At 39.6% G+C, this 11,670-nt stretch overlaps 3 protein-coding genes across 4 annotated transcripts in view; all 3 read left to right on the top strand.

The window, feature by feature from the left end:
* The window catches only part of LOC114574049 (coxsackievirus and adenovirus receptor-like), a 253,603-nt gene that overhangs the window by 116,127 nt on the left and 125,806 nt on the right, over positions 1 to 11,670 (top strand). The window lies entirely within an intron of this gene.
* LOC114574082 (coxsackievirus and adenovirus receptor-like) overlaps positions 1 to 11,670 on the top strand; it is a 104,457-nt gene that overhangs the window by 32,482 nt on the left and 60,305 nt on the right. The gene's annotated exons all lie outside the window — the stretch shown is intronic.
* On the top strand, positions 7,501 to 9,082 carry LOC114545253 (CD276 antigen homolog). The gene is made up of 3 exons (XM_028563546.1): positions 7,501 to 7,639; positions 7,974 to 8,336; positions 8,464 to 9,082. Exons 1-3 carry the CDS (start codon positions 7,591 to 7,593, stop codon positions 8,643 to 8,645), a joined length of 594 nt encoding a protein of 197 aa, XP_028419347.1. The 5' UTR covers positions 7,501 to 7,590; the 3' UTR covers positions 8,646 to 9,082.

The following is an 11,670-nucleotide window of genomic DNA, read 5'->3' on the forward strand; positions in this document are numbered from 1 at the left end:
AGTTCAAGCTAACAGGCTAACGGCTTATTAGTTAGCCAAACACTGAGCGGCTCCATTAATCTGCTCGGTGCGTCTTATAACAAACGGAGCGAGCAGCCGCCGGACTCTTAACATCTGTTGATCCGTGCAGGACTTCACTGTTAGAGACCATGTGACCAGCAGGTAACGTTAAAGGTTATCTGCTCCTGTAGCGGAGCAGCAAGTAAACTAGGGCTCTCAAGTGTCACACATCGAGGGTGACAGTCACTCATTTCGGTATTTTGTCACGCACTCCTGCCACACATTGTATTTCTCACGCAGAAAAACTATTTATAATATATTTAATATGACACCGCGCCCGTCATCATCCCATCATCACTATGGAACTGACTCAATCAAGCGTGTCTTCCCTGGAGCTCTTAGTCAAGCCTGCCACTTATCAGCCAATCAAAAAAAGAAAGGGGCTACACAATAGACAATCAGAAAATAGCACTATTGTATCTGGGTAAAATTTAACGCAACAACCAATGAGAAAAAAGCAAAGAGCAGCGTACAGACACAAATATTACAGTCCAGGGGTTTATTTTTTAAATTATCATTGAGGTGAATAATTGTCATATGCACATTTAAGGAGGTTACTTCCTCAACAAAAGATGTCACTCTTGCCTGTCCTTAAAACTTAAGAGCCCTGAGTAAACGCTGTACTGAGCTGTGTGTTTTCAGTGTTAAACACAGCTGCAGGTATTCATGCACAACTGTTGTTGGTGATCTCCAGAGGTGGAAGACTCACTCAGATCATGTATTGCAGTAAAAGTAGGAAAAACAGTGTTGTAGAGTTACAAATTACTTGTCAGTTACAAGTCCTGCATTCAACATTGTCCTTAAGAAATAGCACAAAAGTATTATCAAAATATACTGTACAGTGTAATATATCTTATTTATTATATTATAATCCAATAAATTGTATTAAATGACTTTAAATACAATGTGTTATTTAATATAAGTAGCCTACTTGTACATAATTATTTTCTAGGGTTTAAAATTTATACATATTTTACATTTTCCCCTCATACTTCTGTCGGAATGGGTACGAAGTTGGCATTGAATTTCATTTGAAATGGTATTAAAAAGGTCTTAAAAAGCCTTGAATTTAACTTGGAAGATCCTGGGGGTATCCTGAAAGTAGAGTTTAGATTCTCTGCCCGAGCCCGTCCGACTTTTGGGCCGGGCCGTTATTTTCCGCCACTATCCTGGGCCGAGCCGGGCCGGGCACTTGATCAAGCTTTTGTGTTTTTTACTATAGCCTAATTGGGTGGGGAGAAAGCTATGTTATAATCAGAAATAGGAGAATTACCTTTGAGCAAGTTTGGAGGAAAGTCGGAGGTATGGAACCATTTTAAACAAGTCGTGGGCAGTGACAACATGTGTCGGCTTTGTTGAGTGCATTAAGTGCAGCACGCTGTCGCCTATAACAGCAAATAAAACGGGGACGTGGATGATGAACAGACACATGAAGCAGGCTCGCCGTGGCAGAAAAGATGATAGTCAGCCTTCAACCTCCTCATTTGTTACTTCTCCAAGCGTGAGGAGAGGCAATAGCCTCGTGAGATCGTCCTGATCTGGCGAGCTCCAGTTCTCCACTCGCAGATCAGTCTGGCATCTTGAGATAGAGAACATTTGGAGCCGTTAGCCAAACGACCGACCAATCAGCGTTGGGTTTGAGGCGGGTTAGGTGGTGATAGACAGATGGTTTATCCAATCAGCTAACCAGTATTTTCAGACAGCGGTAGCCCTAATTCTGTTAGCCGCTCGCTAATGCTTTTTTTCTCTTGGATCCTTCTTTTGGAATATGGACCAGGAACCTGAAATGGTTCCTTTTATTCCTAAATTCTCGTTACACAAACGGCAAATATCCTTTACCAACATGTTGCTTGCATGCCGAGCTAACGAGCTATGCTTTGCCTGCAGCAGCAGGGGCTTGTGGTTGTATTTTCATACGCTTCGTGGATCTGATTGGTTGATTTGGCCCGTCTATCACCAACATAGGTGATAAACAGATGGTTCATCCAATCAGCTAACCAGGATTTCCGCCCCTTCCCAAAAGTTCTCCAACGGAAAGTTCCCAGATGGATATGCCGAGCAAATGCGAAGCGATCCATCTGGAGGAGTCAGGTTAGAGAGGCAAAGCCCTCACAGAGAAATATTTTTTTTTTTTTTTTTTTTTACGTTTCTCCATTCAGATCCATTTGCGATCCGTTCCAGTCTGAATAAACAAATAGCAGTTTACATGCTTCGCTCCTGTTGCATTATTCATTAAGATCATTTTAAACAGATTTCTGCAGTTCAAACAACTCTGAATTGTAGTTGAGAACGTCAGTTATAACGGCCCACGGATTAAAAAAGTGTCGGGTTAAAATCAGGCTCATAATTCCAGTTAATGTGTCGGGCCGGACACAACGTGCACGGGCTCGGGCTTACTCTAAAGACATTCATGGCTAATAACTGTGAAACAGTTTGTGACACAATGCTATCCCTAACTTCACCACCAGATGTCCTCAAAGAGTTCTGAAGCTTCGAGTAGTGAACCTTTTTTCGATACAATTGGCTTGAAAGCTTCACTGCTTCAGAAAGCTTCAGTTCGCCATCACTAAACAATATACGCAAAATTGTGGCTGCTAACTCTCCCAGACGGGTGGACTTGGACTTAGTTGGCTGATGGTTAACGGTTAATTAATAACACGGGGGGGCTATCGGTCAGGAAAAAAAAATCAAAATATGCATCCCTATTAGGATAAATAGATGTAATATTTTACTCAAACATAAAGTCCTGTGGGATAGAACGTGTTGTTTGGCCCTGAAGCCCAAGTAGTTGCGTGAAGTCACTACCTTAATAAGTCAAAAAGCAAAAAGCTATGAATCTGAACAAATTTAGGTATTGCCCTTCTCCAGCTGACCATCCCAAAAATGCACCAGAATACAGGAAATAACATCTAACAAATTTAAAATGTTCTGCTCCCCCAGACCCTCCCTCACCGTTTGTACCCACTTTTGCACAAATAGAGTAGGGGGGAGGATTTAACGAAGCTTCGAGGCAGGTCATTTTGCATCTAGGATTTTTTGTAATCGAATTATTCGAGGAATCGTTTTAGCCCTACCCACACAGACTACGTAAAGGCTCGCCAGCAGCCTGCAATTTCACTAACCTTTATTTATTTACGATACATTATTTATTCACAAAGAAAATTGGTGTCCTTAAAAGTTGGATTTTTCCTACTTTTTTTTAATTAAGGAATTAAGATCAATTTCCAAAAGATGATTTTTGTATTCCTCTTTGTAGTCAACTTATCATGGGTTCATAAACTTTAGCACCACTGTATACTATTTAAACATATTGGCAGGTAAACAGCAGACTCTAATACCATTCTAAAACTCAATTTGGCTGTTTTTAATTAACTTAACTATATGATACACAACATATACAAGAGGTTAGTTAATAAATATATTTATGGCAGACTTACTTTGAAATGCTGAAGTAGATCCTGGGCAGTTGCATGGTCCATGAACTGCTCCATATTATCTTGACTCAACGTGGTCATTTAACCAATAACACACATGCAAGTCCAGTTGTTTGCTTTTGGTTGTCTGGTTCAGTGTCTCGTTGAACATAATTACAAACGCACCGCATCCAAGTCTTAAATTTCATTTAGTGGTCTTAAAGTCTTAAATGTAACTTGTATATACCTGTAGCCATCCTGAATATGTGTGTGCATGTTCATAGCAGAACATGATTGGTCTTTAACGATGGCCACTCATGTGGCCACTGTGTAAAAGCTATGTGAAGCCCAAACTGCCTTGAGCTGTCTGTTTGGAAGCAGCATGGCATTTAAAAATAACGGCCTTGTCCCAGAGTTTAGACGTCGAGCTATATGAAAAGCTAAACAATGCGACGTTTCAAGTTTAACTTATGCCAACCTGGACAAAATCATGAATGTACTAATTCGCTTTTTTGATGATGACCTGGCCAAAGTAACAACACAACATCTAGAAAGTCGTGTCATTGTGTAAAATAGCAAGTTATTTGTACGAGTATTGTTTAAAATATGTGAACAGGCTCAATGTGAAGATTTAGTACTCATTTATGTATATCTTCATTTTCAGTTTTACCCTATACCTTTGGTCATCATTAAAGAAGTAAACGATTCAACTTCGTCCAGTGTGGTAAACTGTCTTTCAATTTACACAAAGGGTTGTAACAAGGATGGAACAGATGAGATTAGAAATAATAATAATAATAATAATATAATAATAAAGTGTTTATACAAGAGAAGAGTTGTTCTGCAAATTGATTGTTTAAAATTGTTGAGTCACATATTAGCTTTCATCTACGCTGTAAATGTAGCATAGACTTTTCATGGATTGTCTCTGCATTACTAATTAGACCTGCTAAAATTCATTTTACATCATCTTATATCTCTTTTAACTCTCACTTTTCCTCACAGCGGCACTCATACGCTACTAGAGATTTTCAAAAAGGGTCAAACTCATGTCTCAAGACCTGCTTCTGTTGGTTCCCCTCTCCTGCCTGTAACCACAGGTGTCAAAAGTATTCCCATTCATTACTCAAGTAGAAGTATAGATACTAGGGTTTGAAAAGACTTTTGTAGAAGTTGAAGTATCAACTCAAGCTTTTTACTTAAGTAAAAGTGTAAAAGTACTGGTTTCAAAACTACTTAAAGTATAAAAGTAAAAGTAATGTAAGGCAGAGATCTTCAACAAGGGGTCCTCAAAGTCATTGCAGGGGGGCCTCCAAATTATTGTAAATTTTTTAGTCTTTAAAAAAAAAAAAAAAATGTAAATGCCTTAACATAATTCCAACATATTTTTAGCAAATATAAATCCCCACTGATGATAGGCTTACTGGCCTATAGGTAAGGTAGTCACTAAGATATCAGCCCACAGACAGTTAATCCTAGATTTACTGTGCCACATACAGTATGTAACATTAAAATGTGACTTATAAAATCATGCCAACAATTAATATTTTAATAGCTTATGAAAAAAGGGTATGTAAGAAGGCTTTAGGTTGCCCTAACAGTTATTGTAGGCCCAGTTTAATATGCAACTTAATTTCATACAATATGTAGCAGGGGGTCCTAGCTACATCTCACTTTAAGTTAAGGGGTCCTTGGATTAAAAAACGTTCAGAAAAACACTACCTTGGTTTTCTCAACAGAGAACCTGAATCCCCATTTCCCAGCCCATTCTTCTACACAGTCGATACCATTTTGCAATTTTCTAACAATGAATTGAACATTTTTACCCCTTTTCCAGAGAGCGCCATCATCTGCAAACAATGATTTACCTATATCATAATCAAGTGTATCATATATATCATTTATCATAATAGAGAACAAAATTGCCAGTAACACAGCTCAGACTATCACTACTTACCTTAGCCAGCCTACTGCATGCAATATGGCTACAATGGTGTGATTATCCATATTTGGAAATACATGTTAATTAATTTAAACATGTGAATGGTATTGGTTGACTTTGTCCATCAGCAAGCCTGTAATACAGTGTGATGTAAGAGCTACCCAGCGTAACATGGATATATTACAAGACAAAAATGTGTTAGTTAGTCTATAATAATAATAATAATAATAATAATAATAATAATAATAATAAATAATACATTTAATTTGTAATGCACTTTTCATCAGAGATCTCAAAGTGCTACAGAAACCAAAAAGATAAGCAGTTTAAAATACAAGAATAAAAAAATTAAAATAAAAACATCTAAATGGGACTTTTGTAGAACAGTCAGTGGATTGAGGTGCCCTCAGGGTGTCAGGGAGGGCTTCCACAGACGTGGGGCAGCAGCACAGAAGGCCCTATCTCCCATTGTCCTGAGTCTGGTTCTGGGTATGTGGAGGAGGTTGGAGTGAGTGGAGCGGAGGGAGAGTGTTGTGTTTTGTTGGTGTATCAGTTCTTTAAGGTAGGGAGGGGCATGTCCATGGATACATTGATGTGTGAGGAGGGAAACCTTGTATTTAATCCTGGTGGAGACAGGAAGCCAGTGGAGTGAGTGGCGAATGGGGGTAATGTGCTTAACCACTCTACCTTACACAGTTTCTTCCTCAGACTTTTTTGCTCTCAGCTGCAGAGTGTGAACCTTAGCCACATGGTGGTGTCTCAACTTATGAAAGGTACAGACAACCTGTGAAATTAGTTTGTGTGTGTGTGTATGACGTGTTGTGATTGGATTTAAACAATAGGAAACAGATGTTTTAAACCACCGGTGTGCTGCAGTCACTAGAGGTGTTGAAATTAATCGATGCATAGAATCGTGGACGATGCTGCATCGATAATCGGCAGGCTCATAATCCATTATTTCGGTTTACAGTTTAATGTAGACATTTCTGTTTACATATTCTGGTATGTTTTGCACATTCAGGAAGTGCCATGTGCTCAGTGCTGTATAGTTTTATGTATCCAAGTTATTTAGTATTAGAGCACTGCAGAATGTTTGGTTTTTGAAGCTTGGAAAGCTATGAATTAAATATCCTATATGGCTTTAATAGAAAAATGTATTTGACACATCAAGATATCGAATCGCTGACATGATAATCGTAATCGAATCGATTGGGAGATCAGTGAAGATTCACACCTGTAGCAGTAACACACATATATACCAGTTTTATATCTATGAGAGCAGCAACACATTTCCTACATCAGGACCCCTGGAGTCTGTTGTTCTGCTTTAGAGACTCTGACTGAGGAAGAGATCAGATCAGCTGTTCTAATCTAAGGAGATGATAAGACCTGAACTATTGATTAGAAGTTGATCAGCTTCATGTGTCTCAACAACAGCTGTTGACCTCGTGGTAATAAAGTCCTGTGATATCTCTGCAGTTGGGACAGATCAGTGAAGGTCTCCATCAGGTGAGACTCTACAGAGACCTTCTGCAGGGACACACCTGGAGACAACTGTTGGAACAACATGACTTCTTATTATTAATAGTAGTTTATTCTTGTTTTTCAGACCTGATTGAGGTACCAGTGGATCCTGGAGATGATGTCATTCTACCAAAAGTGATCCATCAGTAACCTTAAGCCAATGAACCCCCAACTCAGCCTTCCAGGCAGCGCTGCGACCTTCGTCTTCATCCATAACCTTTGCCCAATCCTAATGTCTTCCACGCAGCGCTGCCTGGAAGACGTGGTGAGAAGCGTCTGCCACCAGGATTTTCGGTAAACTTCTTTTTTTTTTTCTCTTATATTTTATTGACAAATTGTCAAGTTACCAATTGACTGAAGATATGTTCTTGTTACATTATGTTGTTAATAAATGTCTTAATTTGACAATGTAATGTGGTACATTGCGAACAAATGTCAGCTATTATATTACATGCAATCTAGTCTAAAAATGGCATAGCAACCTGTGCTTAAAAAAAAAAAGAGTGAGAATGAAATCGTGACCTTAGAATCTAAAATGTAATTGAATCGAGGATTTGGAGAATCGTGACACCTCTATTACTACATTATACTACCAGAGAGAAGAGTGTCTGGAGACAAAGACGACAGAAGATCACCTCTCTCTCAGATCTCATGGCTCCATTAATACTCCTGTTGATCCTTCTCTCCGAAGCAGCTTCTGGTAAATATCAGCTGTTATTGTGAACAGATTCATGTAGACTTTAAATGTTTTTGAATATATAATGATGTAATTTTTTAGGGGTGAGAGACACTCACTATGAAAAAGATCGCATCTAATCTAAAATAACAACTTACTGAAGGATTAGACCTGAACTATTGTTGAGTCATGTCAACACGTATCTCAGTGAGGAGCTTCTTCATGTGTTGACCTCGTGGTAATAAAGTCCTCTGATATCTCTGATAATTAACATCCCTTCTGCAGTGTTACACCTGATGGAGGTCTTTAGAAATACCATGACTTTTATTGATTACTATTGTTTATTATTGTTTTTCAGACCTGATTGAGGTAACTGTGCACCCTGGAGATGATGTCATTCTGCCATGTCAGGCTGCTGATTCCTCCATCAGTGTTGTGGAGTGGACCAGACCTGACCTGGAGCCACCAGAGTATGTCCTCTTTTACATCAGTGGAGACTTGCAGACAGACTACCAGCATCCATCCTTTAAGGACAGGGTGGACCTGGTGGACAGAGATCTGAAGGACGGAGACGTGTCTTTAATTCTGAAGAATGTGAGCAGCGTCGACAACGGGACATACGAGTGTCGAGTTGCATCAGATGATTCAAGACGTAGAAAGAGAGCCATCATCAACTCTGAGCCAATCAGAATCATCCGTCTGCAGGTTCCAGAGCCAGCAGGTGAGTGAGTCTCTCTCAGTGAGTTTTTCTGAGTATCAGGTTGTAGCTGCAGTTTCTAACATCAGAGAGGATGAAAGCTGCTCCACTATCCACACATCTACTGACTCATATGTTTTATTATCTTCAGGTCCAAACAGAGGACACTCCGAGGATGGAAACTCCACGAATGATGTCCCTGGTGATGGACCCTCCTCTCCTGTAGGCCGATATGTTGGACTGGCAGCAGGTGTTCTGGTTCTTGTAGCTGCTGTAGTGGTTGGTGTCCTGATGTATAAAAGACGTCAGAACAAAGCATCTGATGTTCTTTGATATTTGTAAGGGTTAACGCCCGACGGTGAGGTTGCCTCCGCCGAAGACCATTACTACCTCACAATGGACCCCTCGAAGGGCATTAACCCGCTCATACCATGGTCATGTTGGTTTCCTATTCTACAACAAGACCTCCTTCACTCACGCTGCCAAACTCGCCTTGGTGAAAATGACAATTTTACCAATTCTCGACTTCAGTGATGTCATTTACAGAAGTGCCTCAAACTCTCTCCTGAAAACACTGGATCTTGTCTACGTCAGTGCCATACGTTGTGTGACCAGAGCCCCTTCTGACACCCACCACTGTAACCTCTATGCATTAGTCGGCTGGCCCTCGTTACACAATCAACTCTTAACTCACTGGTGCCAACTCATCTACAAGTCCATGCTAGGCAAAGCCCTGCTGTACCTAAGCTCACTGGTCACTATAGGTTTACCCCCCCTCCCCGCAGCCTCCATTATCTCTGTTACGCCCCATTACATATTTGCACATATTGACCTGCATTGCTATCTCATTCTGTTTACGTTCTTTTGCGCTATTCATCCGTGTGTTAAACTGTCATTCCTCCCTAGGGTTGTATCATCGTGAATATCATCGTCCATCGTGATGGCTGGCCGACATCACGATGGTGGCTCTCCATCGTGATGTGTAGTCGTCCCCCCCCCACCGGTCAAACGCACCTAGTCGCGGGCGCTGGACGGGAAATTGACAAGTGCGTCGGTCTTAAACTAGCAAAGGCACAAAGACATGGACAGGACATAGGGCTCCTTAAGTGGAAGCTACTTTTTCCCTTTTACGTGCAACCTATTTGTAAAAAAGACCATCTCTTTGAGCAGACTGCTGATTGGCTGTAGTGATACATTCTCTCTCTCTCCCTGTCGGCTGTAGCTCGCTCTACCTTCTACTAACGCTGGACACGGTGGTCTCTAGTGAGAGAAAAAAAGGCATTAACATGGAACGCGATCACACTTTCCTCTCTCCCCTCATTGGACTAAGTTTGTCAACACTACTCTGTGCGTGCATCAATAAGTCAGTCTGAGGTCCTGTAGGTACAGGACGATGTCATGCATGAGTTACGAATGTACGTTAGCAACAGTAGGCTAACTCACCAGGGGGCTATTTTATGTGTGAGCTAATATTGCGCATCTGTTCATGTGCGCTGCAAGAGTTACGTTTCTGTTTATTGACTGCATTATTCAGTGCAAACATAACAGAGAATGTAGTTTAAACTCAGTAATGATGGTATGTTAGGTTATTACTCAGTAATGATGGTATGTTAGGTTATTACTCAGTAATGATGGTATGTTAGGTTATTACTCAGTAATGATGGTATGTTAGGTTATTACTCAGTAATGATGGTATGTTAGGTTATTACTCAGTAATGATGGTATGTTAGGTTATTACTGTCGCTCTGTTGAAGGCAGACGTCCCACTGTACTGACGTTACCCCCCCGGCCCCGACAACGATATCCTTGTCCATCACGATGTTTTACTGTAAACATCGTCAACTGCTAATTTAGGGGACATCACCCAACCCTATTCCTCCCACCTTTGTTGTCACACTATTTCACATTCTGCACTAACTGTATGTTGACTCTAGTACGCTTCAGCATTTATATAGTCTGTCTATTTTGGTTTATTGTGTTACTACTGATCTACATCTCTAACCAGGCCACTATTTCTATTGACTGTTTTTTTTTTTTCTCTTCACTACATCTCAGCTGTGTTATAAACTGTCTATCCATGTTTATTGTGTTATTACAATATTCACTCTTACATATCCATAGTCTTACTTACAGCTCACTTTGCACCGACTTTGAAATGCTTAATCTGCACTTCATGAAGCATATTGTATTCATGTTTCCTGTACTGTATTGAATGTGAAACTGTATGTTGTCCTGCACGCTTGTGCTTTACTCTTGGCCAGCTGCAGCTTTTTAATTTATAGCATTAAACAGTCAGTGTTACCAGAAATAAGCACTAAAAATGTAAAGAAGAATATTTTACAATTTAAAACGTTGGAAAAAGCAAAAACGAACAAAAGAGAAACAAAAAAAGAAGTCAGAAACATGTTTTATTTTTTTTTTTTTCAAGGTTGATGAGAAACAACACAAGGGTTAAACTGGATTTATTATGAAGTATTATTACATGATGTTTGCTAAAGGAAATGTTTCCAAATGTGAACTATACCAAAGTGGTGATCTTTGAAATCAGTTGATAATGAAGTGATGACATATGAATCAATGGATGAAATAATAATTATCCGAGACATGATGGAAGTTGAAGTTGAGTTTTAATATTCAGATACATTAATGCACTTTAATCAGTTTTACTCTTTCATCTTATTCTGATAAATTATTTTTCTACATTGTGATTCTCAAGTTGCTACTTTTATATATTTAGTGTTGTACATTTTTTATTCTTGGAACACAAATAAAGCCGCTCCAACTATCAACCTCATTGTGTGTGTGTGTGTGTGTGTGTGTGTGTGTTAATATATGAATATGTTAAATGAGTAGAGGAGGATCAGAGACTGGGGGGAGGATGTGATCCTGAGAGACTAAGACCTGAATCTGATGGAGGGTCTCTGGTCTCAGCTGAAGACACCTTTGTCCAACATGTCTCCAGGATTTAGAGAAACTCTCTCACACTGGTTTCATCATTTCATTCCTGGGGGGCTGTGAGAGGAGAGAGTCTGGGAGGTTAGGGAACAAAACTCAAAGTCCTTTTACTTTAAATACATAAAACATAATGACTCCATATTGGATAGTTCAGATAAAAGTCAAATGTAAGTCAGTTCAGATGTTCTTTAATTAATAAAAGGCAGATTGTTTTAATGTCAACACAAGTTTTTATGTTTGACATGGATGGTAATCTGTGGTTCATATTTATTAGAACTAATACCAACACATACATATATACAGTATGTGCATTCATATAGATATAATATACACAACATATTTTAATCATGCAATACACACACACACCCCCCCATGCTCTGTGTGTGACCGTAGTGTATTTCAG

The sequence above is a fragment of the Perca flavescens genome, chromosome 19, assembly GCF_004354835.1.
Source record: "Perca flavescens isolate YP-PL-M2 chromosome 19, PFLA_1.0, whole genome shotgun sequence".
In the NCBI taxonomy this organism is placed as follows: domain Eukaryota; kingdom Metazoa; phylum Chordata; class Actinopteri; order Perciformes; family Percidae; genus Perca; species Perca flavescens.

What these genes read in the sequence shown, in the direction of transcription:
- LOC114545253 (XM_028563546.1), top strand. Translation starts at nt 7,591, where the DNA reads ATGGCTCCATTAATACTCCTGTTGATCCTTCTCTCCGAAGCAGCTTCT. An exon ending in TCTCTCCGAAGCAGCTTCTG is followed by an intron (nt 7,640 to 7,973) that starts GTAAATATCAGC and finishes ATTGTTTTTCAG; the next exon opens with ACCTGATTGAGGTAACTGTG. An exon ending in GCAGGTTCCAGAGCCAGCAG is followed by an intron (nt 8,337 to 8,463) that starts GTGAGTGAGTCT and finishes TATTATCTTCAG; the next exon opens with GTCCAAACAGAGGACACTCC.